Source organism: Balaenoptera borealis (genome assembly GCF_965194805.1).
Source record: "Balaenoptera borealis genome assembly, chromosome: 5".
Taxonomy (NCBI): Eukaryota; Metazoa; Chordata; class Mammalia; order Artiodactyla; family Balaenopteridae; genus Balaenoptera; species Balaenoptera borealis.
Genome location: NC_138862.1, coordinates 46109466 through 46137158, shown reverse-complemented (window position 1 = coordinate 46137158; position 27693 = coordinate 46109466). Strand labels below are relative to the sequence as shown.

The window sequence follows — 27693 nt, the reverse complement described above, 5'->3', positions numbered from 1 at the left end:
TAATTCTCTCTCCGGGAGCAACACGATATTAATTATAGCTGACTTAGTACAAAGCAGCACAGTGTAGCAGAGAGCCCCAAAGGGCAGCGATGGAGAACCTGGACCGTTAGCTCCCTAAACCTGGGCAGCTCACTTACCCCCTCCGGGCCTCAGTTTCTCCATTCATTAAGGAACAGGGTGGTACTAGAGTACGTCCCCAAATCCTGAGCCTCATCCCGCCCCAATTCAAGAAAAAAATCCTCATTTTATTTCCTTTAGCACCAGAGAAAAAAATATGCGGGCTTTAACTCCCAACATAACCCTGCATCCGGGAGCTAGAAGCAACCCACCTCCCACCCGCTGCGGGCCGGCCGGCGGGCGTGGAGAAGGGCGCCCAGCAGGAGGGGCCGCCGGAGCGTGCGCACGTCGCGCAGCGCTGCGCCGCCCCGCCCCGAACCCACGCCGCCGCCCGCTTGGCTCGCGGCCGCGCGCAACAGGCAGAGCCCGGTGAGTGGAGTGGTCCAGGCCCTCCGTCCCCGCCACTGCTATGTGGGGTGGTGCTCAACTTCCGGGCGCCCAGGCGCGAGTGTGGGTGGAGCAAGGTCGGGGTTGCGGGGGACCGCAGGGCTCGGGGCGGGAGCTTCGGTGCTGCCGGGGCCCGGCCGGCGGACGCTGTTGGTTTCGGGACGAGGGACGCGCACCGACGCGCTCGACGATCCCGGGCACGGGAATAGTGGGCACGCTGGGTCTGGTGCCGCCCAGGGTCGCGGATGGCCAGGGCACCAAGAGTAACCACGTGCTCGGCCGGTGGTCTTGAGACGGGACGAGCACACGTAAAGTTTGGAGGTTTGCAGGGAGGGTGATGCAGGCCTTGGCCCCGCGCGGCGGGCTGTCTGGGAGCGCCACGTGGGCTGTCCTCCCGGCGGCCGGGCGGGCCTAGGAGACCGGCTTTACAGCAGGGAAACCTGAAGTGCGGGCGGGAGAGCTGCGTCTTTCTCGCCCCACCGTAACTTTAAAACGACAGCCTACCCTCCCTTTCTTTCATTTGTCACCGAATATTTGTAGAACGGCTGCTCGACTGTAGGGTCGTCCATCAGGTTAATAAGACCAGGTTGTTCACTGTGTTTTCAGGAAGTATTGGCCTGGGAATCGCAGGCTCTGATTACTCCAATAATCAGCTGTAAATTCGGCACCGGGCCTTTGATTTCACTGGGCTCATCTTTAAGTGGAAAAGCCTGATTTATCCAGCTTCTAACACCATCGCTTGGATAGTTTTGCCTCTCTGCCCTCATCCTTTGTAACCTCAGGGTTACTAAAATACATTAATGAGGTTCAATCCATTATTTCTAAAATAGAATTAAAAAGATAAGTGCCGATCACAGCTTTAGGTCAACAGGAGAACCACTTTTCCCTCTCTGAACTGATAAACATCAATGCAGGCCCAAAGGAAATGTTCTAAGTCAGCCTAGGCAACCTTGTTACAGGCAATATATCGTTTCTGTCAGTTTGTGTGTGTTTAACTGAGCTGAGTTTGCCTATGATCCTCCTCTATGTTAGTGGATCTAAAATTCTCCTGCGGAGAACTGTTACTTTTCTTTTTTAACTTTTTTAAAACTCTGTTACTGCAGATTTCTGGGCTCAGCTACCAGAAGTGCTAGTCCAGTAGGTTTGATATGGGGCCCAGAAATTTGCATACTAACAGGCTTTCCTGGTGATTTGACTACACTTTGTAAAACACAGCTCTGGAGATTATAAAGACACACCTCCCTCTCCTGGTTGGTAATGACCTCTGATGGCTAAGGTGCCTTTCAACTCTGACCTTACTGTTGAATACTCAAGCTACAGCTGCCATCAGAAGAATAATCCCCACTGAACAAACCATCTGTTTTCCCCTAACTCTGTTTTGTGTAAGGCTTTTGAGATTTTTTTTCTCTAAAATTGTATACAAAAGATGAAAAAGGGAAAAAAAATTAAGCAAATGTTTATTGAGGACCTCCTATGTGCCCTGCTCTGTGCTAGGCTCTGAAAATGTGCAGATAGTTGTCCTGTGTTAAGACTTCTGGTCAGTGAATATTACCATAGAAAAGAAAGTTAGGACGCTTAAAAATATAAAGGCTTTGTTTGTATTTGTTGCCTGTAGACTGGGTATCACTGTTGATTTTCTTGTGGAGTTTAATCCTTCAAAGTTGTTTAGATTAGTTGCTGGTTTTCATCTGTGGGCAGTTAGTAAAATATGAACCTTGAATCTTTTAACTTAATCTTTTTACCTTTTAACGCTATGGTCAACTTAAGTTGGAAACAATTGCTTTTTAAAGGCTTGCTTTTTTTCCCCCCTGTAACTTATAAAAATACTTACTCTAACTGCTGTTTGGGTGGTCTGTGAGATTCAGAGGCAGGCTTGTGTTTTTTCCAGATAAAGCATTCTCTTGTTTAGTTCCTATAAAAATCAGGCTGTACTTTTCCAGATAAAGCATTCTCTTGTTTAGTTCCTATATTTCTTACATTACAAAACACACTTTTTTTTTTTTTACTTTTTATGTTTCTGAAATTGTGATGCAGCTTACTATTTTGTAAGTTTAATGTGGTGTAGTATGTCATCTGTTCTCCTCTCAACCTCCCAAAAGCTGTTAAAAAGAATGGTTGTCTTACAGTATGGGTAGTGTGAGAATCAGAGAAATAGTATGTTTGCCTAATAACCTCTAAGCTGGGTTCCAATTAACTGAGCCTCAAATCATTTCAAAATGAACACATAGAAACAATAAATGATGTAACTTTTGGCAGTAAAAGTCGTGAAATTCATAGTCTAACAAAAGCATTTGTTATGCACTGTTATTTATTTTGTTACTGATTGTAGATGGGAAATATGCTTCAAGTGATTTTATTTTTGGCTTAAGTATTTTGCACACTTTGTTTCACCACACTTCCTGGTGAATATGCTTATACTGTATTCATATACTGTGCTTGAGGAAAACAAGCCTTTTGTTTGCATCTTCCTGCTGCTCACATCCCTTAAATAAATTTTAAACTGACCAATTGTGAGGGATAAGAAATGTGTAGCTGAATATGAAATTACGTCTTCATTGATGAACACCTTTAATGATACAAACCTTCTGAGGCAACCTAACAGTTTTTAACAATTAAATGTGAGCAGTGTATCCCGGGTCCCCAACACCATCTCCAGGGTTAGTGATTTGCTAGGACTCACAGCTGATTTATTACAGCAGATGGAGACCAAGTGCTTCATTGCTGCAGCAGCTAGTTGTGACAACATGTGTGAAATGCTGCCAACCAGGGAAGCTCATTAGACACTCAATGCCCAGGGTTTTTATTGGGGGCTCATCATGTAGGACCTTCTGCCTGGCATGTATCAAAATTCCAGACACCCAGAAGGAATGCAGGTGTTCAGTATAACCTGCATTGTTTGTCCAAACCTCTTAGACACAGTGAGTCCCTCTTTTCAGTTAATGGTGGTGGGAACACATCTGAAATCTTAGTTCCCAGACCTGACATCCACCACATGCTGACCTTTCAAAGGATAGCAGGTAGCTCTTTTCTGCACAAGCAGTGCTGTCTACTGAATCTTTTCGTATCTCTTGTATTTCTACATCACTTCTGGGCTCCAAGTACTAGCAGTACTTTGTCTCACTGAAGCTTTGATTCTTCAGTTGAGAAAGCACGCTGGTCTGTTTAACTTAAAAGGAATAAGAAACATTTTCAGAAAATGTGTCTCACTGATAATATATCCTAAGACATTAAAGTTTTTTTTTTTCCAAAGTTTAAGAAAAAAGCTTAAGCCCTTACCCCTTCAACGCAAGCTTTTAGTATCAGTTTGTGTTAGTTTCCTACCATGGTCCTGTGTTTCCTGCCAAAAGCACTGGACCTTTTGAAGGAACTGAGCTATTTGTGGGTACAATATTTAGAAGCTAAAATGAAGCCACTAGAGAGTTTTAAACAGCGCCCCCTTATCCACGGCTGACAACGTCCCAAGACACCCAGTGGATGCCTGAAACCGTGGATGGTACTGAAGTCTGTATACACGGTGCTTTTTCCCTATTCACAAATAGCTATAACAAAGTTTAATTTATAAATTAGGCACAGTAAGAGAATATCCGAATTGCCAGCCATCATTACTCTTGCACTTTGGGGCCATCATTATCAAGTAAAATAAGGGTCACTGGAACACAAGCTTTGTGATACTAGGACAGTCAATCTGATCACCAAGACGGCCACTAAGTGACTAATGGGCTGGGTACACTAGACAGAGGGATTAATTCTAAATTTATTTTCTAGGTTTATTCTGAATTTATCAGTTATAAATTTGTAAGTTAGTTGTTGCCATGTGTAACACGTTGTTCAGGTGCCTACTTCCCAGGCCAGACCATTAATTCTACTCACTCCATAGTGTAGCTGAAATACAGCTTAGTTATAATGACAAAAGAGCAGAAAACTGTGTGCTTGCAATTCTGATAGCCCAACAAAATAGAAGAGCATAACATTTGTAAATAAGTTATTGGTCTCTGGGAAAAATTGGTTTTTATAAGCACAGTGGTTCTTAACCTTTTTTGGGGATGGGGACTCTTTTAAAAATCTGGTAAAAGCAATGGACCTACCCCCTTTCCCAGAAAAAAAATTTACTTTAAAATAGCATTTTGCAGTTTCAGGAAATTCATATAATTTAAGTTCATACATTCTTGAACTGCAGATGCAGGAGGACACCTGCATTGTAAACGTGAGGACAGTTGTGGTTTGAGGCAGTTCTGAGAGACCTTTGGCAATACTCAGGGGAGTCGATTCTCTTGCTACTTGAGTGTGGTGTGTGGCCCAGCAGTAGCGCCACTACCTGTGGGCTTGTTAGACATGCAGAATCTCAAGTCCCACCTGAGCCCTAGGCGGCCAGGGGATGTGTGTGCACGTGAAGGCTGGAGGGAGGAGAGCTTTGTTAGGAGTTAATGACGTTGCCATTTTATTATGTCTTATTTTAGTTAAAAAGGTAGAGCTTTTAAAAGCCTTGAGATATAACAATCTTTACCCTTCACTTTCAGCCCCCAATTAGTTTTCTGCTTTATTTTTATTTTTCTGGTAAAGTGGCAATTTTTAGGAATAAGCTGAGGTTTGGAAGTGAGGCAATTCAGGTGCTTAAGGACCTGGGAGCAGGCAGCTTCTTGCCCCAGCCATCAGGTGGCACCTCTGGCCCAGGTGGCCTCCAGGACAGCAGCTGGGGGTAGTGCTTTGGTGGGGAACACCTGGCCGTGGGCAGCTCTTGGTGGTTCTTGAGTCAAGTATTTATAACTCAGAGTGCTTCTAATTCGATTTGGGATCTGGTGCTGAGTAAAGCCAACTTTAAGATTTCCACTTTGCTGTGTCAATGGCCACAGGCTAAAACTGTGACTAGGAACTGCTGAGGTAGTTGAATCATTTAATTTGGGATAATTATACCTTCCAATAAGTAATGAATTCCATGACTTAGTGCTTGTGTACAAGAAAAACATGCCTTCCTTTCTGTGAATATGTGATCTGCATAGTGTTTGAGGCTGAATCATATCTTGGAAGAAATGGTGTTGGCTTCAGGCTGTATCTTATTCTGGTAGAAATGGCCTTGGCTTAGGAAGAGTTCGCACAAAGGCCTAATCGTCATGCAAGTTGTGTGTATGAGATCCTCTGACACCGGCACTGGGACGCCTAAACACGAGTGTTTTCTTCTGTTTGGCAGGTTTGTGTTTCCTCACTGCCTTGCCTTGAAGACAACGATGCCAAAGAAAGTGAAGCCTGCAGGGGATGGGAAGGAAGAGGGGCCTGTGCCCTGTAAGCAGGTGAAGGTGGAGGCAGCTGGTGGGCCTTCCCCTTTGAACCTTGACAGTCCCAGTGGCCTCTTTGAAAGTTTAATCTCGCCCATCAAGACAGAGACTTTTTTCAAGGAATTCTGGGAGCAGAAGCCCCTTCTTATCCAGAGAGACGACCCTGTGCTGGCCACATACTACCGGTCCCTGTTCAGGCTCTCAGATCTGAAGAGTCTGTGCAGCCGGGGTATGTACTATGGAAGAGACGTAAATGTCTGCCGTTGTGTCAATGGGAAGAAGAAGGTTTTAAATAAAGATGGCAAAGTGCACTTTCTTCAGCTGAGAAAAGATTTTGATCAGAAAAGGGCAACAATTCAGTTTCACCAACCTCAGAGATTTAAGGTAACAGGTTCTCCCCAGTGCAGAATCCTGGTGTGTATTAAAGTGCTAACATTTGGCCACAGATCAGCTCAGGGGTAAATCTGTTTTGATGATGATTAGGCTGCTGCCAGTTTGAGAAGAGGTAGCACCTGTTTGGTCTTCAAATGCATTACAACTTCAGTGACTTTATGTTCCCTTTTGGCTAAACTGTTAGAATCCGCAACAACTCAGGCTGGACATGGTGAGGTGTCATTGAGCTGCAAAAACTAAATTATACTTCAGGTTTATAAAGTTTGTTAAAGTGACGTTACACCTCCAGGAGCGTTTCTGTGGGCTGGTTTATGTTTTGACACATGGTAGACATTTCTGTTTGGCTTGTCCCTTCACTGTAACTTAAGGCACGATAGTGTCAAGGTGATCATTTTTTTCTTGAAGTTTCCTCTACTGCCTACATCTACCTAAGCAGAGGCTTCTGAGCAGTGACCAGACCACATACCAGATGCACGTTTAAGAAAGAGACTTCACCCTTATTAACAGCAGCCCGTCTGGCACTGAGGGGCAGGGTCCTGGAACTGCTGCTGGGGGGCATTCGCAGGTGGAGGGTAGGTTGGATTTGCAAGTCGGGAAGACTGGCTAACCTTTTATTTATTCTGCATCAGTGGTTGACATTTGAGAAATAATTTGCCTCCTCTGTGCTCAGTTTCTTTGTTTATAAAATGTAGACTTAGGATGAGCTAATCTGCTCTTAGAGGCACGAGATCTTTACGTGACAGGTGGCCCAGAACAATTGAGGGCCCATTCCGAGTTTTAGATAAAGTTTATCCCCATTCAGAAATGCCCTTCTGTGACCCATGGCTGAATCAAAATGTCAGCTTGGGAGGAGGAGGAGGAGAGCAGCGCGTGCAGTTCCACACTGAGGGCGTGGCTTCTGGCTGTGTGATGGCTCCTAGGACTTTGTCATCAATTACCAGTAATGCTTCTCATGACTGAACTCGAGGTGCCCTGTTAGATCCATTAGGCCTCCCTCATCTGTTGAATGCCTTTCCCTTTCTTGTCTACAGGATCCTGAACCTATTTGTACTCTGGATAAAGTACAAGTACTCTTAGACTTTTCGGTACAAGTACTCATTCCAAAGGAGTGAGGCAATCATGAGCAGTTGAAATGTCCTTGGAATGCCAGCCTTTTGTCCCTAGCACCCAAAAGGAATTTATAAATCACTTGCAGACCAAGTCATGACGTGTATTCAGAAAATATGGACACCGAGGTACTTCCCTCTGAGCTTATCCTTGACTCTTTACTTAGCTAGAAGTAGCACTTTTTTTAAAAGAGTGGTTTTTAGACACCTAAGAACTGTGAATAGAAAAGATCACTGATGTTGATTACATGTAATTTGTTCTCAGACCAGCAGAAAGTTACTGTTTGGCATATGTGTGGTGTCCTCTGTGGCTGTCATTTTTGTGCTTTAGTATCATCTTGGGCTCTTCTCTGCTCGTCTGCTTAAGTGCTGCATGTTCCTCTTCCCCAATTTCAAGTGGCCAAGACTGTGTTTCCTTTGCCCTGTTGACTCAGCTCTCTAGCCATGTTTATTAAAGCAGGAAGGATGAGCTTTCCCATCTCAACTCAGCCCCCAGGCTAGACTAGGATGCATCCTGTTTTGCTTTGTTTTTTCCACCACCAGGACTTGAGAAGTCTGTAAGCCTCAGGAGCTCACCCTCTTAAACTAGAAGCTGGGTTCCAAGTATTATGACCAGATTTAGTGTTTTGTGTGTGTGTGTGTGTTTACTAATGGATATGTCGATATCAGGATAGAGAAAGTGTAGAGGCAGTTCCTCATTGGCCAGATTGAGAGACTATCAGAGTGAACAGTCAGCCCTTTCTTTATCAGGTCACACAGTGTGCACAGTTTATTATTCTAGTTTGTCTGGAAATGAGTAAAGAGGTAACCAGAGAGTGGTGGGTTGTTCCCCATCCGCTTTGGGTAATCCGTGTATCAAGAGTCCAGATGAGTTTACCAGATATTTACATGTGTTCACTTTTGAACCCTCCAACAGACATTTGAAATAATCGGGGCAATCACTGTGGTCTCCATTTTACGTGGAAAAAACGAGTTCACAGATGTGGCTTTTCCATAGCTACTAAGTAAGGACTTCTGATTCCAAAATTAAAGCATTTTCCTAACCATATATCTAAAGAAATTAATTGAAATGTAGTAGGGCTTTTGGCATGTTTGCTTTCACCTTTAGGTGTGAGTGTGGGCTTCTGGTCTTAGCTGTTGTGTTCAGCTGAGTCTGCAGGTAGGTCAGTGGAGAGAGGAGGAGGCTCCCCTTTCCCTTTCCCATTGTTCTGGGGTCCTCCTTGGCATCTCCACACATAGTTGGGAGTCATGAGTCAAAGGAGACAGATTTCAGGAGCCTGGTTTGTGCCAAAGTCAGCGCTGGTGAAGCCATAACAGTTGTACGCTGCTTTGCAATGTAAATAGGCTTTGATATAAATATGTTGTTTCCCACAGTCTTAGGGTGGGAGTCTTCCTTTGCAAATAAAGAAGCTGACTTGTACCTACAACTTGGACTGTGGTGATTTGACTCCAGATCCCTTTCTACTGGGCCACACTGGGCAGACTGAGACGCTAAAGGTTCTATTTCCAGGAGAGATAGAAAAATTGTACAAATGATGGGGTTTTCAGTAACTTTTTTTTTTTTTTTGGCTGCGTTGGGTCTTCGTTGCTGCGCGTGGGCTTTCTCTAGTTGCGGCGAGCGGGGGCTACTCTTCGTTGTGGTGCGCAGGCTTCTCATCGCGGTGGCTTCTCTTATTGTGGAGCACTGGCTCTAGGCGCATGGGCTTCAGTAGTTGTGGCTTGTGGGCTCTAGAGCGCAGGCTCAGTAGTTGTGGCACATGGGCTTAGTTGCTCTGTGGCATGTGGGATCTTCCCGGACCAGGGCTCGAACCTGTGTCCCCTGCATTGGCAGGCGGATTCTTAACCACTGCGCCACCAGGGACTTTTAAGAAGAAAAGAGACATGTACTCCTTAATTACAGACCCAGAAGCTTGAGTTGGGGGCCATAAAGTCACCCATATGGTCCTGAGACACCTCTCAGGCCATCAGAGACAGAGAGAAAGAGTGAGAGAGAAACTGGTTCCAGTTACTGTATAAATGTAATTACAGGGCCAGGTCCTGCTGGCCCCTCCCAGGTATAAATGAGGCAGCTTGGGAGATCTGTTAACTCTCTGGAGCTATTCAGATGCCATAAAATCATTCTTCCTGTGTTGCCTGAGATGTGTAAGTAGAGAAGCTCAGCGGTCTATACTGAAGATGTCGCCGAAAGCTTTTTTCATGCTGACCCAATTCTTTCCCACTTGGCATTTTTAATACTGTAGTTTTTTTTGTTTTTTGGTTTTTTTTCAGTCCAGTGGTAGGATTGACTCCCAGGCTGTGGTCACTGGTCTACTCAGCAAATACTTTAAATGTTTCAATGTCTTGTGTGTGGCAGGCACTGTACATGCATGCGCTTGAAGGGGCTCTGCAGTGTTCTTTGTAGGTGACTTCTTTAAGGTAGTTCCTTAGAGGGGCGATATAGAGCCATGGTTAAAGGTGTGGGCTCCGGAGCCAGGCTGCATGGATTTGAATCCTGGCTGCATCATTCATTGGCTGTGTGTTCTCGTGCCCGTTTCCTCATCGGCAAACTGAAGATACTGATAGGCCCCACCCTGTGAGACAGGGTGGCTGGGAGGGTTGTACAACTGAAGTAGGTAAAGCACTTGGAAACAGTGCCTGGCACATAGGAAGTGCCGATACCTACGTGGCCTAACCGCTGCCTCTCCTCTCTCACCTGCCTTGGGACAGTCAGGTTTCTTCCGTGCAGGGATGTGTGGCTCCTCTCCAGGCCCCTCAGTCTGACTTCGGCCCTGAAGAGCTGATCAGGGACTGGAGAGAGGGAGCATTCCTCGACCCTGTTACCCCTTCGCTGTCTGTACCCGCTTCCTAGGTTGTCATTTCTGCTCCCATTGCTCTAAGTACCCTTTTGTGCAGGCAGTTCCCAGATGTAACCCCTATAGCTCTTCGTCTCGCCAGAACTTCAGACTTAGCCAGCCAGCACACGGGGGTCTTAGCAGCTCACACTTCACACTTCTAATGTACGGCTTTTCTTTTCTCCCCCCTGAAAGCTTGTTCTTTAGCAAATCTTTCCCATTCCAGTGGAACTGGGAGCTGACTAACTGCTTCAGTCAAAAACCCAAGAATGTTTCTCTGATTTATTCTCCCCACTCCCATACCCCTCCCATCAGCACGTCCTGTCAGTGCTGCTTCCTGAGCGCATCTCGACTTTTCTACTTCTCTCTCCCTCGCCCACCACCCTGGTCACTCCCAGCCCACGCTGCTGCCTTCGTAGCTTCCCCACGGCTCTCTCTTGCTTTTCTACGATCAGTTCCCCACACCGCAGCCTGAGTGAGCTTTTATAAGTGTGCATTGGATCCTGTCCTTGTCCTGCTTAAGATCCTGTGACTCCCTGTTGCCTGCCTCTCCAGTCTCGTCTGCCGCTGCCTCTTCTCTGTGCTGTTCTGCACGAGGACGCAAGGGTCCTGAGGACAGAGGTGCTGGCTTGGGCACCGTTGAATTCCAGGTGTCTGGAACATAATAGCTGTGCGATAAAGACTTGCTGAGCGCATAAGAACATATTCCTTGTTTCTAATGTATTTTTCACCTCTTTCCCCTCCATCTTTTTTTTTTTTTTTTTTTTTAAAGGATGAGCTTTGGAGGATCCAGGAGAAGCTGGAGTGCTACTTTGGCTCGTTGGTTGGCTCGAATGTGTACATAACCCCTGCGGGTTCTCAGGGCCTGCCGCCCCATTATGATGACGTAGAGGTGAGGGGGGAGGAAACTGCTCGGCTCCGGGAGGACGAGTTGCTGCCAGCCCGGGTTAGTGGGTTGTCAGGGTTCAGTTCAGCTCTCGGGCCGGGTCTCTGCCCACTCTTCCTGTGCGGGCTCTGCAGAGCTTGACCTCCCTCACCGGGATGTTGGGCCAAAATTAATCCCATCAAACTGGTTTCCTGCTCCTTCAGAAAGGGGAGATTGTTTATTTACTAATACAAAGAGCCATACATCCTTCCGAAATAGGTGTTTTTTTGAATTTTCTACAGAAAAGTGTGATTGGCTTTTTCTTTAATTTCATAATGTATGGTCTTTAATAAGGTGAGGTCTTAAGTAATTCTCACATCTGCTTTCTTTTGTCCTTTTTCTGTAGTTACCAAAAGTATATATTTTTTCCATTTGTGAAGATCTTGGGGCAGCTTGAATGAAGGTCATGGTTTCACTTAAGCACTTGGCGCCTTGACAAGTGTTGATTTCATTCTCATGTGGCTGCCAAAAAGAGTTAACTCTTTGGCTTAGGTATTTCATAGTTTTATTTTTGTACCAAGACAATGTGTGAACACAGAGTTATTAGTAAAAAACCTCTTTTTTTCCCCCTCCTTTGAGAGCAATTTGATATCAATACAGTTTCCAAAAAATTTTTTTAAAAAATATTTCTAATAGGGCTTCCCTGGTGGCACGGTGGTTAAGAATCCACCTGCCAATGTAGGGGACAAGGGTTTGAGCCCTGGTCTGGGAAGATCCCACATGCCGCGGAGCAGCTAAGCCCGTGCGCCACAACTACTGAGCCTGCGCTCTAGAACCCGCGAGCCACAACTACTGAGCCCACGTGCCGCAACTACTGAACCCCACGCACCTAGAGCCTGTGCTCCGCAACAAGAGAAGCCACTGCAATGAGAAGCCCACGCACCACAACAAAGAGTGGCCCCAGCTTGCTGCAACTAGAGAAAGCTCGCACGCAGCAGTGACGACCCAACGCAGCCAAAAATAAATAAATAAAATAAATAAATTAAAAAATATATATTTCTAACAGAACTTTAAAATATCTTTGGTTGAATGAAGAATAAAAAAACTTGACATTTTCCTATGTGCCAAGGATTGTATTCAGGATTTTAGACACTCAGTAATACCTGAAGCTTGGCTTTTCCATCAGAGATTATGGGCTTTCAGCTGTCTGATGGAAGATTTAAAAGAATGAGATAGCGGGATAGATATTGGGATATAAAGAACTCAGCGAGGCTTTCATGAAAGTGAAAAGAATGACTAGCTCTCCAGTGTCAGACTTCACGATTACCTGTTTTTAAAAGTGAATACCAGTAGTGGCAACTTTAAGTGTATAGTGAAATGTATCTGTGATCTTTTATTTTTATTTTTTATCTGAAATTTGTGATTCAGCTAAGCCCTGAGAGGGCTGACACTGTAGAAGCACTTTGCCTCATGAGTTGTCTGGAGGCTCTCTGACACTCCGGGGTCCTGTGCTTTCTGTAGGTTTTCATCCTGCAGCTGGAGGGAGAGAAACACTGGCGCCTGTACCACCCGACGGTGCCCCTGGCGCGGGAGTACAGCTTGGAGGCTGAGGACAGGATCGGGAGGCCAGCACACGAGTTCACATTGAAGGTACGGGCCTGCTTTTGTGGGTGCCTGTCCTGAGACAGTTTTGGTTTGAGGTTTGTGTAATGGTCCCCGGCAAATGTACCCAAGAGGCTGGGGGCAAGTGGCTCTCATTCCAGCTAGCCAGCATGGGGGGGGGGGGGCGCTTCTTAAAGGACACTTGGTAGTTTGTAGCTGCGGAAGTGAGCTGAGGAAATGTTAAGTTCATTTTCCAAATCACCTGTCTCCAAATATAATCCAAGTGCAACAGGAATGAATTATGAATTTGGTAACCACTGACTTCTCTAGAGCAAAAGTGGAAGGCATGGCCAGTGGTCACCGCTGGGTCGTAGGCTGCTTGAGCAGAGCACGGCCAGGGACCCCTTAGTTTTTTTTGTTGGTAAAATTCCAGTCTGACCCCTTTTCCTCCTGATTGTGCGGTGGACTCTCTGCGCTCCCTTCCCCCTGCACATAGTCCCCGGAAGATGAGTCATCACGAAAGCCCTCGAGGAGGCCTTCCCCAGGAAGCCAGGTGGCTCGAGCATGTGCTGGTTCGCTGGCATCCTGCTGCTGAGAAAGTGTGTCTTTGAGCAGTTAGCTGGATGGGATCATAGCCAATCCCCAGCAGCTGGGGTTGTTGAGGAAAAAATCTTGGATAAGAATAGCTGCATAATTCAATTTTATACCTTTTCCTACAGAACTTAAAATTTAATTTCCTTCAGTGGTAATAAGAAAATAGGTAATTTAAACCATACCGAAGACTCTAACCAAACTGATAGACTTGCATATGGTTATTGTTTTTGTATTTCTTGTGTCTTGAAGTTATACTTAGTATCTAATTCCTACTCAGGGCCTCATAAATCTTTCTTGATTTTAAGGTCTTTGCCTGCCTGCCATAACTGGGAGAAACAATCTCCCTTTTTAGGATGGGTGCCTATGTCATAGGGGACTTGAATAACTACAACAGTAAGGATACCTTTCTTCATTTTGTTAATGCTCTTGGTCAGCAATCAGCAAACTATGGCCCATAGGCCAAAAATCGGGCCTGCTGCCCGTTTTTGTATATAAAGTTTATGGAAACACAGCCACACTCATTCCTTATGTACTGTCTAGGGCAGAGTCAGCGAGTTGCCACAGGGACCATGTGGCTCACAAACCACAGATATTTACTGTCTGGCCCTTTACAGAGAGAGTTTGCCAACCCTGCTCTTGGCTGATTAATTTTAAGCCAAAGACTAAGCTGTCCATGGCCTCTGAGGCCAGGGCTGAGTTACTCAGACTGACATCTGGCTACTTGCCCTGCCCGAGAAGGTCGGGCTTCATGGTGGTCATAGAGGGCATGGGGCTTGGAGGAGATGGAGCACTGCACGCTAATCATACCCATCCTGATCACAGCTCACTACGAGGAGCCCTGAGTCTCCTGGAAGGAGAAAGACGGCGTTGTGTCCTGCGGGGATATTCAAGCTGTACGTCTATTGAGTTTTTAATCAGTGGAATTCTTCAAATGAAATCTTGCATAAATGCCCTGTGTATGAAATCGAAGATCTGAGTCGCTCTGGGTGAGGGTGGGCTTGGGGGCTACGATGAGCGGTCTGGAGCCCTCCTCAGCCCTCTTCCTTCCTACCCAAGTGGCAGCCTGACTGGTACGTCTGCGAAACCTGAGATCTTGGGATGAAGACCACCCCTATAGTGGAAACACATCTCTGTGGCTTGGGGATCTGACAAACCTGGGTTTGAATTCAGCTGCTGTCACTTATGAGCTGCATGTCCTTGGGCAAGTTATTATCTCTGTCTCAGTTTCTTCTTTATTAAAATGGAGATCATAATGTTTATCTTGTAGGTTGTAAAGATTTAAAAATATTACTTTGATGCTGCCTTTACAGTGAAATTCTGTGGAAGTGATGGCTATATGTCAATGTATTGCTGCCTATCAAATTAAAACAAACTCAAGGTAATTTATTACCTTGTAGTTCTGCAGTTCAGAGGTCCAAAAGGGGTTTCACTTGGCTGAAATCAAGGTGTCAGCAGGACTGTGTTCGTTCCGGAGGCTCTAGGGGAAAATTTATGTCCTCGCCTTTTCCAGCTTCTGGAGGCTGCTCACATTCCTTGGCTCATGGCCCCTTCCTCCGACATCAAAGCCAGCAACATGGAGCTTGGTCTTTCTCATGCTGCCCTCTCTCTGGTTCTCTCTTCCAATACCCTCTTCCACTTTTAAGGATCCTTGTGATTACATTGGGCCTGCCTGGATAATCCAGAATAATCCCCCTGTCAGCAACCTTAATTCACCTTGTCCGTGTAACCTAAGTATTCACAGATGCCAGGTATTAGGATGTAGACATTTTTGGAGACCCTGCCATAATGCCCTGTCTTCATTTCCTCTACTCTCCCACCGTTGGGCACCCTTTCTAGCAGGCTTTCTTCCCCATTGTTCCTCTAGAAATATTCTCAAGGGTACCTGCACGTTGTCAGGTACAGCGGTCAACTCCTAGTCCCCATCTTAGTCTGCCTGTCGTCAGCATTTGACACAGTGGGTCACTTCCACCCTCTCCACTGGCTTCCGGGATGCAACCTTCTCTTGGTTCTCTCTCCACCTTCCTGACTGTCCTGTTCATTCTCCTTCGCTGTTTTGTCCTTAGTCTTCCTACTTCTCTAATTTGGGGTACAGGGCTCATTTCCTGGACTTCTTTGATCAATCAGCATCCCCTCCCAAGGTTTCAAATACCCTCTACACTGATGTATTTTAAATGCTGTTTTAGATCTCTAGCCCACATCTCTAAACTCTAGACTCATAATCCAGCTGCCCACTTAATGTCTTCCCTGGAAATGTAAAAGATACCACAAATTTAATATTCCCCAAACCAAAATCCCATGTCCTACCCTGTCCCCAACCTCCTTCTCCCTGCAAATGTGTCACCATTCTTCTACTTGTTCGGGGCAAAATCCTTGGACATAGATTTATACAAAAGCCTCCTGTCTAGTGTCCCCTTTGCAGACTTTTCTGACATAACAACCATGATGATCCTTTTGTGATCCCGTGAACCCTTTGCCCAGACCTCTACTGTCTTTCTGTTAAACCCAGAATAAAAGCCAAAGTCCTTTTTTAAAAAAATAATCAATGCTTTATTACTTAAATGGAAAATTGATAGCACAGTACGTTTTAATGATCTAATTAATGGAAAATTGTAATAAAATTTCTTAAAAATTTTTTTCAACATCCTAGTATACCACCATATTCATTACCATTGTGTATACTTTCAGAGGCATTAATATCAATGGAATAATTAAAGACAATGAAAATGGAACTCATTTATACCCAGTTCTCCTTTTCTCAAGGCTTTATGCTGCTAGTTTATGTAGCCTTTGGATTGAAGCCAGAAATATTTTTTTTCTTGGTTAAAAAAATTAGCTTTTCTAGTTCTTTCAGAATAAACAAAACAGGACAATGGTATGTCAAATGGCTAATTGTCTTATCATTATAAAAAAGCCAAAGTCCTTAAAATGGTCTAGAAGGGCCTGTAATCTGGCCCCTCTGCTGCCTGCTCACCTCACCTCCCATCATTCCCACCTTCACTCACCTACCTTCCTGACACACTGGCCTAACCGATGCCCCTCAACCTGCCAGGCACGTTCCAGCCTCAGGACCTTTGCACTTGCTCTTCCCTCCGCCTGGAATCCTTTCTCCCCAGGTCGTTGCATGGCTGGCTTGCTCATTTCCTAAAGTCTCTACTGAAATGTCACCTTAGCAGAGTGAGGTTTAATGGACCATCCTGGGTAAAATAGCACCTCTAATCCCAGACACACCCCGCCACCCCCCACTTCCATCAGCATCATTCCCCTCCTCCTTCTGCTTACTTTGTCTTCTTTGCATTCACCATCACTTGACATTATTTATTTGCTGCTTTATTTTATCCTTCTTGCCCCACTAGACTGTCTTCACTGTCTAGTGTACCTTCTCCCTTCTCAAATGTTTTTCTCTTCTGGAATGTGCTCCATCAGGGCAGGTCTTTGTTTTGTTCAGTGCTCTCTCCCCCGGTGCCTAGCACAGGTGCCTGGCGTGGGTGAAGGGTTAATCAGGTGTTTGTGGGATGAATAAATGAATGGATGGATGAAATATGTACGTGAGGGCCTTAGTCACAGGGCTGGCACACAGACTGTCACAAATGATAGCTGTAATTATGAGTAATGCATTTGTTCACTTGAAGTACTCGTTTCCCTGTCAGATTGGTGTTATTCAGGGCAAGATAGCTCTTATGAGTACATATATAATTACTCATGTATGTAATTAACATTAAAAGAAAGTGTTTTTTTAAAAAAGTATTTATTTATTTATGGCTGTGTTGGGTCTTCGTTTCTGTGCGAGGGCTTTCTCCAGTTGCGGCGAGTGGGGGCCGCTCTTCATTGTGGTGCACGGGCCTCTCACTGTCGCGGCCTCTCTTGTTGCGGAGCACAGGCTCCAGTCGTGCAGGCTCAGTAATTGTGGCTCACGGGCCCAGCTGCTCCACGGCACGTGGGATCTTCCCAGACCAGCACTTGAACCCGTGTCCCCTGCATTAGCAGGCAGATTCTCAACCACTGTGCCACCAGGGAAGCCCCCAAAAAAGAAGTTTTTTTAATCTGATATTTCTTGAGCTCTTTCTCCAGGGCCCATGCTCTTAACCAGTGAGACAGAAGGCTTTGCAGGGTTGCAGAGAGCAGATAAGCGACTCTTCAAGATTTCCTCTCCTCTGCTCAGGCAACTGCTCTATACAGAATGTTCTTTTTCTGGATGGGATTAGGGAGGAGGAAGCTCCAGGGAAGTAGTGATTTGGGGAAAATATTTCTGTTCCGTGGCTTGGGAAAGAAATAGAACAGGGTGGAGGAGAAGTGACTGCCCGAGAAGTGACTGATCTTCAGTTACATATAGTGTTTAGGTTCAAATGAAGGGTTACAGGGTTTTTCATCCATTCTTCCAAACATCTTTTGAGCCTCTGGTGTGTGCTGGATGCTTAGGTGGTTTAGGCCCTGGGGATACAAGATGGATATGGACCCTGCTTGGAAGAGCTCACAGACTCTCAGGGACTGGCAGGTAAAATAAGAATTATCATACAGCCACAGCCACTTGCCCAGCATTGCTCCAAGAGCTTTTTGTTTTTGGCCGTGCCGCGCGTGCGTCATGTGGGATCTTAATTCCCCGACCAGGGATCAAACCCACGGCCCCTGCATTGGAAGCGCAGAGTCTTAACCACTGGACCGCCAGGGAAGGCAGCTCCAAGAACTTTTTTCCTTTAATCCTCGAAATAATTCTGTGAGATTTGGGGCGATTGCTTCCATTTTACACATAAAGGAACTGAGGCCTCGGGAGGTTAAGTAATTTGCTGGGGTTGCCAGCCAGTGAGTGTAGCGTCTGTATGGCTCTGAAGCTCCTACTCCTCACTGCCCCCCTTGGAAGGGTGTGGAGGGAGGGAGCAGGCTTCCCAGGCATGGGCTGTCACCTTGATCCCAGGGTGGCTTCAGGTGTATCTGGTCTCAGCTTATGAATAAAGAAAGTGACTTCAGGCTCTGGAAGCCTCTCCAGGATTGGGGTTCATGGTGACAGGTTCACAGACACAGCAGAGCTAGACTGGTGGATACCACAGAGACCAGCATGCAGACCACTGCTCGAATCACCACACAGAGGTTTCTAGAATGCAGAACTGAAACTCACAGCCTTTCTAGCGGAACGAGAAGATATCCTCCTTACTAACTCCTTCCCCCTTTTTTTTTCCTTTAGCCGGGAGACTTGCTGTACTTTCCCAGAGGGACCATTCATCAGGCGGACACTCCCTCAGGGCTGGCCCACTCCACGCACGTGACCATCAGCACCTACCAGAGCAGGTGAGCGCCCACCTGCAGCCTCGCGTCCCTGACAGCTCCGAGCTGTGGCCGCAGCGGCGTGTTCAGGGGACGTGAGGGAGTTAGCTGCTTCTCTCCTACTTATCCGGCCCCGGGGTTTGCGGCTGACTTCCTGTTGCTTCACGTCCTACCTGTGCCATTGACCCACTCGTCTGGGCTTCCTTCTGGCCCGTCATGACCCTGACTCTACAGAACGCTGGGAGTTGCCCAGATAAAGGCTCCCATGGTTTGGGAAGATAGAAGCATAGCTGTGGGTGTGGCAGTGTGTTCGTGTTGCCAGGCTGGGCTTGTAGTCTCTCTCCCCACCCCTATCCCCTGCCTCCCTCCCTCCCTTCCTCTCTCTCTCTCTCTCTCTCTCTCTCCCCTCTCTCTCTCTCTCTCCCTGCCTCCTTCAAAATTTTTTTTTGATTGTGGTAAAATATTTATAACATAAAATGTGCCATTTTAACCATTAAGTGTCCAATTCACTGACATTAATTATGTTCACACTGTTGTGCAGCCATCACCACTACCTGTTTCCAAGGCATTTTCATCGCCCCAAACAGAAACTCTATCCATTGAAACCTCTGGGTCTATTTTAAGGCTTCCATTTTTTACAGTTCATGAAATTAAAGTCAGAAAGGAAGTCTGGAACAGTGAGTCCTAAAAGCACATGTGCTGAGAACAATTCCAATTAAAACCATGTTCCAGTTCAGCAAGTACCTCGTCACATGACAGGGCCTGGGCAGCAGTGCCCAGTGAGTCATTTCCTGGTAGCAGCGACCTCAGTAGTCCAGGTCCCATTAAAAACGCCAGTCATTAATTTATTCATCATGCAGCACTACACCTTGTGCTAGTTGCTGGGATCGTAGGCATGGGACTGAAGGCGCTTTGAGAGAACTTACTCTCCGGAAGTGGTGGAAGGAGGGGGAGATAGGCATGTAGTTACCAAACAGTGTGATACATCCCATCCTAGGTTTGCAGAGGAGACTCTGGGAGCACAGAGGAATGCACTTAGCTAAGCCGGGGCCTCGGGGAAGGCTTCGGAAATGACTTGACTCCCAAGCTGAGGGAGATTTACAGGGTGAGTAAGTAGAGGTGGGTCAGGAGGTCAGAGTAGGAGAGGATATTCCCGGCCTGAGGGACAGCCGGTCGCCTCCTAACTTCAAAGCTGTATCTTGCAGAACAAGTGAGTAAGCATTCTTCTGCCTCCTCATCTGGCTTTTCAGCGAGAAGTGAACCCCCTGTGTTTAAGAGACAGGAGGAGCTAGCTGGAGTCTGGCCTGAAGTTAGGCTCTCTGCCCACAAGTAGAAGCTAAAGCTTGTTTGGGGCTTCCTTTATGTAAAATGCCCTGTCACCATGGCTGGTTAGGTGCCTTGCCTAGCGAGAAACAGTCTCTGAGCGCAGCTGAAGAAGAGCAGGGGTGACCGAGGGGGCGGGTCGTAGGAACTGGGGAAGGGCAGGCTGCAGGTAGGCTGAACCAGAAGTTCGTTCTGGACCAAAGCAGCTCTGGGCCTTGGCAGCCACACATTGATAGTTTGGCCCCATGAATGTCCATCTTCTGGTGCCCCGCCGTGGATGTTACGCAGCTGCTCCCTCTTTCTCTAATTCTCCCTCTTTTTCATTTCTCTTGGTCTCCTAGTAATCGGTTTTCACTCCCTTGTTTTCCTTCCTCGGTTTCTATTTACTCACGTCATTGGCTCATGACAAGGCATCCTCAGTTACCTCTCTTGACCTCCCTCTATCTCGTTGAACCTATTAGCTTTTGCTTCCGCTGAGTGCCTGACTTGCTGTTTCCCAGTCCCCAGGATGAACTGGTAGCCTTCCCTGGTCCCACCCACCCCCTCTGCAGGCAGCAGGGCTGGGGAAGAGCAGTCTGAGTTACAGAGGACGCCTGCCGGGGGCTGTGGGTAGGCGCCGTGACCCGTGTATCTAAGCTGGATGCCGACCTGTGCCTTTGTCAGCGGGGCTGGTGCTGGGACGGGACAGATGTACCTCGAGGACCATCGCTCCCCGGAGATGTCCCTATGCTTTGGTCCTGGTGCTCCTGAAGGCCTGTGGCAGAGTGAGGGCTTGGGCCTTTTCCTAACCCCTCTCAAGGGCAGCACCGTTGGAACATTTAGGGCCAGCTGTATGAGACAGTGGCCTGTCGATTTGGCTGCTTTACCGAAGTGAACCCCTCCAGAGGTGTTATTTCCAAACTTTGGAAAGGCCCAAGATCCATTTTCCTAGAAGAACACGGAGCTCAATTTAACTGCACTTAAACTCCTCCGTGAGCTACTGCTGCGTGACTTGTACCTGGGACCTTTCAAAGGACGGTATTATTTCATGCTGCTGAAAGGCCTGTATGTGTCCTCCAGGTCGAAGTTCAATCAAAGGTGTGAGGTTGGGTGTAGCATTATGTCACAGAGTGGTCAGGCTACCACGGAGGAGTGGACGTCTTGGGGGGAGTGTCTCTCATGTGGCTTTTGTCCTCTTTTGCCACTTTCCCAGGAGGGAAGCGTAAAAGTGTTAATTTTGCTTACTGAGTGAGAGGCAAAAGTCATACTGTGAATTTCCATTTTGCATGTAGCCAGCAATTTGAAATCTGCTGGTGACACAGAGGAAAATTTTAAACAGCTCAGAAGTATTTAAAGAGAGCAGCCCCACAGCATGTGCTTCTCACACTGGCACACATTGAGGCGCGAGCGATTCTAAATGCCCCAGAGAGAGCAGAGGCAACTGAACACTAATGCTCGTCCCGAGATGGTATTTTTGGCCTCTGGCTTCTATCTCCTACCCCAGTAAAACCACTGCCAGAGTTTAACAAGTTGCAAAATCAATTGTTTTGAAATTGTTGATGTTGGATATTTTGCTGAGGAAGAGTACCCGTCTTTTTTATAAGGAACAAAGGAAAAAGAAGTGTTTAACTGTTCAGATAATTACACAGTCCGGGGATCTTGCTGTTACCCTAAATGTGTTGCCTTTGGATTTTTTGCACATAAAAATCTTTTTAGGTCCTATAATGATTGAGGGTTAAAGTTTCCTGCAAAGCTCTCCTCAAGGCTCTGTGTTATATAGTTGAAGACATTAAAAAAAAAAAAAAATTGGTCCCTTGAACTTCCTACTTTATGACAGTCTGTAATTAATTCTTTGGTATCTTTACGTTTAAGACAAATCATGAAGGAAGCCTAGCTTCCCACCTTTAATTTTGCACCTGAGTGTCTGGGATGGGGAGGAAGGGAAGACTATGATTGATGAAAGCCTTAAGTCTTTATGCTGAGTAATGTGAAATTAGTGGAACTCAAGATGTCAGGGCAGGGGAATTGGTGTGACAGTTTGTAGCTTTAGGCTTTTAGTAATCAGTGTTCTATGCACATTTCTTATGTGTTCACTCTTTTTTTTTTTTTTTTCTTGGTACGTGTTCCAGTTCATGGGGAGATTTCCTTTTGGACACCATTTCAGGGCTCGTGTTTGATACCGCAAAGGCAGACGTAGAGCTACGGGCCGGCATACCCCGGCAGCTGCTCCTGGTAAGGAGTAAAGGCAGGTGGGAAAGGAGGGGTAACCACGGCCCAGGCCAGCTGAAGCTGTGGCTCCCTCCTCGGGACCCCAGAATCCTCCCCGTATGAGCCAAGCTTGTCTTCTCCCGGGCGGGGTGGTTTGCAGAAGGAATGGAGTGCTGCACGTTGCATGCCACCCAAAGGACTGACAGTGCTGTGCAGGCGGCCCGCTTGCTGCACTTCATGGCGGCAGTGGCAGGCACCGGGAACGCTGGCTGAGTCAGTGGTTGAATGAATAACTAACCTGGCTTGGGAACTGTAGCCTGGGCACACGTGAGATCACTAGTTAGGAGAGAGCCTGGCCTTGGTGTGCTCCCTGGCTTTCCTGTCCGTCCTGGTTTTACCTTTGAAACAGCGGCCCTGTGGGCTATTTTGGAGAAGATGAGTGCATTAGTGCCGAGCTGAGCAAAGGGTGCTTTCGCGGTCTCAAGCAGTCACCTTAGACAGTGATTTGCTTTTCAAAAGGCAAAGCCGAGACTGTACTATATCCCCAGGGATCCCTCTTTTCAGGCAAAACCCTGAAAATTGATCTTTTCTTGCAAACGGTAGGCAGCTTAAGATGAACGGTGGTTATGAGGATATAAAGGGATACTGTTCTTAAGGGAGTGATGTGGATCTGCGTCTGCCCTGGGCGGTGGTGCTCAGTGCGCTACTCCAGAGACTGCGACCTGTGCTGTAAGTAAGGTCGCTGGAGTCTGAGCCCGGACTCACTTCTGTGTTTCTAGCAGGTGGAAACCACAGCTGTTGCAACAAGAAAATTAAGTGGCTTTCTGAGGATGCTTGCAGACCGGCTGGAGGGCACCAAAGAACTGCTTTCAGCAGACATGAAGAAGGACTTTGCTATGAACAGGCTCCCACCTTACTATTTGGGGGATGGAGTAGAGCTTTCAACACCAGGTAGAGCTTGCTCTTTCCTTCTAGGTGGTCAGGGGCTGACGTGGGATATTTTGAGCTTTTCTGGGTGGGCACCTCTTTGAGCTGATGGAATGTATGAAGCATTTGAGGATTAATGTGGGCCCATCCTTAGTGTGAGGTTGGTCAGGACATGCAGCCTGATGGGGAAGGAGAGCCCTGTGATTTGGGGTGAGAAGTATGTGTGTTTACGGCCCCTCTGGAATTCATCAGCTTCAGGAAGTTTTAAGAACTTGAACATTGAAATAATCTTGTTGGAATTAACTCAGGGATGGGTAAAATGTTGCCATCAGCAGGGGAACTACCGGAATGCCCAAGATTATCAGACCTTCTCCCAAGTCCCAGGTGACTATTTTGTGACAGGTTTAAGGTACAGATGACATTGACAGACTTGTGGGTGGATGGTGATTTCGGCATTCTGGAGCAGAGACCACACCACACCCCTGTAGTCGGACAAAGCTGGGTTTATTGACTTGTAACAGGGAAGACAGCACGCCATTGGGGGCTGTAGGCACCTCAGTAAAAGGATGTTGGAAAGGATTTATAGGATTTGGGTTTGAGTTAGGTGATTTTCAGGAGGGTTCAAGGAAGCAGGGCTTTGCTCGGGATTGAATGCTGTCAGGAAGAAGGAGGGATTCTCGGATTGGGTCTCCTGTAAATCTTAGCTAGCAGCAGGAGGAGTGAAATGAAGCCAAAGTGAGGATTGGTAAAGCAGCAGCAGCAGTCACCCAGATTAGCCAGCATAGGGCACGTTTGGTCACTTCTGTGGTTTGGACAGTGTCCTTGCTTTGGCCTGAGTTCTGACCTGATGAGGAAGTGGTCTTGGTTTTGTCTCGATCTCTCTCAGTCACGGCGGGGCCCTGTTTAATATCGGGGTTCTGTGTAACGGCCTGTGTTCAGCAGGAGCACACGGAGACACAGCCGTGAGTGCCAGGCTGGCTCGCAGGCTGCTTCTCTCTTAGTCAGGTAGAGGGAGAGTTTCATTTTCACTTATTTTCATAAAGGCCTTATCACCAGTGGAGAACCACCGAGATACACACTCTACAAGGTCCCTCCTAACATTGATTCTATGTACATTTTTATTATAGTCTCGGTGTGGGGGGGAGTTTAAAATTTGTTTTTGGTAGCATCTACTCAAAATAGCACATGTCTTCCCAGCACATATTTTAATCGTTAGCAGAACAGTGTTCTGAGTATCAGCTTAGGGCCTAGGATATTTTATCTAACGTTTTCCTTGCCTTAGTCCTTATGGTCAGTAAACTTATGACCCCTCAACTCTTTCTCCAACCAGAAGACCCTGTAAGGCTGGTCTGATTGTAGTGGCTGCTTTTTCACTAAGTTAAATCCAATCTAGGAAAGAGTAGTTTTTTCTGTGGACTTTATTAGGTGGCTTTTTTATGACACTGCACTTGACCTACACAGGCTGAATAATTTGCCATGGTCATGCAACTAGTAATTGGAGGGGTGGTGCACTTTGAGCTCAGGAAGTCCTTTCAGAGTCCACATGTGGAGCAAGCAGGGGATAGAAACTGGAGACATGAGAGCGTCCTGTGCAGAAGGCACGGTGGCCCTGTCTGTACCGTGATAGTATGTGCTCCCCGGGTACTGGTGACAACTATTTAATGAACTTACAATTAGATAAATCACGACAGAAGTCTGTATGTGTGTCTTCAGTATAAGGATGAGCTCCATCAGGGTGTAAGCTACACTTTTCAGATCACCGTAAACGTCGGGGAGAGCAAATACTTGAGTTGGGGAGGGCGCCCCCACATTTGGATTCACCTGCAAATTGTTACTGAGTGTACTTCCTAAAGAGTTGCCCCTGCAAGCAAGTTTGAGCCTGCTGCTTTCCTCTCTGAAGGCTGGCTTTCCCTGTCTCTGGGTTTTCCAGGTGGACAGTTACCGGGGTTGGACAGCACTGTGAGGCTGCAGTTTAGAGACCACGTCGTCCTCACTGTAGGACCCGATCAGGACCCATCCGTGAGTATCCAGAGGGGAAGAGGGTTCCGCCCTTCTCAGGGCATTTCCATCGCAGGCCTCAGGTTATCAGACTGACAAATGGCCCTGCCCTCCTCCTGCGGGCATCCATCTCCGCACAGCTGAACGCCATCTCTTTACATCAGATCATGCCCAGATCTCACTGTTACGGTTCCAAAGTTTCCTGCCTGTTGGGCATTTGAGGGCTTGTCCTCGGCCCCACAGAACCCTCCTTCTTTCCCCTAATTAGTAATTAACGTCTGGTCTCTGTCTCCTAATTCAGGCCAGGTTGCCTTTGCTTAGACGGCTGCAGACCCTGTTTATGCGTCTCCCTGTCTCGGTCCCTCTCCCATCCTGTATATGGCGCAGACCTGCCTTTACATACGGTTTTGTTGATGGTCCTTCTCAAAAAAATCTCTATTCTGTAGATGATGGAGAGGGAAGTCTACATTCCATAACCTTGCCGCCTAGCCCAGTGGCTCCCCAAACTGGCTGATTACAATCATCAACTGGAAAATTTTTAGAAATTATAAGTTCCTGGGCTTCGTCTGGTGTGGAGCCTCTGCATTTATTTTTTGAAAGCACCCTACACAACTCTAAAGCCCTTGGGAACTCTCCCATGCCCTGTGGCTTCACCCTGTTCCTCCTAATCAGCTTTCTTGGGAGGTGTCCAGTGAATGTCTGGAGGGGATGAGAGTTGGGGGGCACCTAGATGTCTCCATAACCAGATTGTTCCAGCCATCAGGGCCAGACCTGGAGAAGACTGGTTTATAACATATATATAAAACCTCAAAAGTATATACTCCCACATCCCCATTAAAAAAAAGAAAAGCCTAGTTATTCTGATAACCAATCAGTTTGAGGCATTCTATTTCAGGCTAAGGCTTTAAGTCCTCATCTGAGTGAGTGAGAGGTGACAAGGAATTTCTAAAGGTTCTGGAAGAGATAATAAACTGCACTGTGTTAAGGTGGGTGGAGAGGGAAGGGAAGTAGAGACCATTCGGGAGCCTACTTACTATACGTGGAATAGACGTTTTTATAGATCACATAGCTGGTATTTCTTAGTAATTAATATTTACTCTGTGGTGTTCATAAATTGTCCATTTATGTATACCTAGGAATGTCAAATTTTTCTGATGCAAAAAGATAGTGCAGGTATGATGAAACGAAAAACTTGAATGTTTCATTGGTAAGTTGATATATAAATGGTTGCTTTTTCATTAAATCAAGTTTCTGAAGATGCTGTTATCTTTTTAAAAGATGACTTGAGTGGTTATTTGCTGCATACAAGTAGTAATCTGTGAGCACTATAATGAAATATGTTCATCCTACATTGCATGTGTATATATATTTATCTGTATCTCATAACTTTTTTTGCCAGAAGGATTCTTTAGTGTTCTATAAATTTCACTTAAGCACTGAGGCATTAAGATTTTTCTTGGTGTTGACCTTTGTTATTGGAAAACCCTCCTAGTATTGAAGTGCTCAATATCTTGGTGTTGACGACTTGCTTTGTTTTTTTTTAAGGACGAAACTCGAGAAAAGATGGTTTACATCTATCATTCCTTAAAGAATAGGAGAGAGACACACTTGATGGGAAATGAGGAAACAGAGGTTTGTTCCAACCTAAAATGCATGTCTTTCCTGTGATTTGGTGGTGGCTGGGAAGAATCTGTTACCTTTGATTTATGGGTAATGACATTTTTTATGACTGCAGTGTGGACTTAACATTTCACAAATTGACAGCCCTTGCACAAGGATGATTAAGTCAGACATTTCTGTGCTATATATACCCGCTTTAAAAGGTACTAGGACCTGTGGCCTAGTAGGAAAGGTGTAACAAATGTGAAAGCGTTTCAAATGATTAATATTTCTTACTCTATAAAATAGAATACTTTTCATGAAGTCTGAGTTTTCATATGGGAATTAGCAACTTTTGTAAGTTATCTAATAGTTTTTGTAAGTAGCTTATCTGAAACAAGTTTCATACTTGTGAAGGATATCAGTAATGATGTATTGAGAATTATGGAAAATGCCACCTAAGTGACTAAATGGTTTATCTGTCTTTTTTCAGTCTCATGGACTTCGCTTTCCTTTATCACATATCGATGCACTGAAGCAAATTTGGAACAGTTCAGCTATTTCTGTCAAGGACCTGAAACTTACTACAGATGAGGAAAAGCAAAGCCTGGTATTATCCCTCTGGACAGAATGTTTAATCCAAGTAGTCTAGTGCCTTTTAATATTTATATATAAAATAGTAGACACTTGATTCTGCAAAGATTTACGTGCTAGGGAGCCCCTGTTGCTTTGAACCAAGGACATAATGAATGTAACTTTCCTTACCTGTGTATCTAATAATGTAACATGAGACCTACCTGTTACAGGTGACCAGTTGGCCATATGTACTAACAAACAGAGGTACATAGAAGAACGAACAGCAAATTACTAAATGTCCCAGAAGGTGACAAAAACTGTACTTCTTGACAAGTTTATTTAATCCAGTGTGGTAGAAAAGGCACAGCTCAATAAATGTATCATTTAAATTTAAATGTCGTTACCTGGCTTTGTCTTTGTTCTTTGGAAGAAACAACTTCTTTAAAGAGCCTCACTGGCTCTAGAAAAATTTTAAACAATTAACATGAAGAATTTTTTAACTTGGTTTTTTACAGTGAAAATATACATACCTTCTTTGTGTATACACAAGGCCTCCCATTAAAATAAAGTTACCCTATAACATCAATTTAATTAAATAATACTGCCACACTAACAGGCACTCACATCTGTGGGCATAAAATAGTTTTACAGATGTTGCTTGA

General features: G+C 45.9%; 2 protein-coding genes across 18 annotated transcripts in view; one reads left to right on the top strand and one right to left on the bottom strand.

Moving 5' to 3' along the window:
• Positions 1-361: 361 nt before the first annotated feature.
• RIOX2 (ribosomal oxygenase 2) overlaps positions 362-27693 on the top strand; it is a 30993-nt gene continuing 3661 nt past the window's right edge. The window contains exons 1-11 of one of the 17 annotated variants that reach the window (XM_082392118.1): positions 363-486; positions 5690-6158; positions 10877-11050; positions 12491-12619; positions 18342-18445; positions 21853-21955; positions 22711-22882; positions 24789-24877; positions 26402-26488; positions 26949-27065; positions 27262-27430. In XM_082392118.1, the coding sequence (XP_082248244.1) occupies positions 5727-6158; positions 10877-11050; positions 12491-12619; positions 18342-18445; positions 21853-21955; positions 22711-22882; positions 24789-24877; positions 26402-26488; positions 26949-27065; positions 27262-27303 (1449 nt within the window). In that variant the 5' untranslated portion in view covers positions 363-486; positions 5690-5726 and the 3' untranslated portion in view covers positions 27304-27430. Of the gene's footprint in view, positions 487-559; positions 582-612; positions 826-1672; positions 1887-5689; positions 6159-10876; positions 11051-12490; positions 12620-18341; positions 18446-21852; positions 21956-22710; positions 22883-24788; positions 24878-26401; positions 26489-26948; positions 27431-27693 lie in introns of those variants that run through there. The other 16 variants (XM_082392119.1, XM_082392120.1, XM_082392122.1 and 13 more) reach the window with 16 other exon arrangements.
• The window catches only part of CRYBG3 (crystallin beta-gamma domain containing 3), a 111459-nt gene continuing 111117 nt past the window's right edge, over positions 27352-27693 (bottom strand). Inside the window, exon 23 of the transcript XR_014244697.1 lies at positions 27352-27491. The gene's annotated coding sequence lies outside the window, so the exon portion shown is untranslated. The remainder of the gene's footprint in view (positions 27492-27693) is intronic.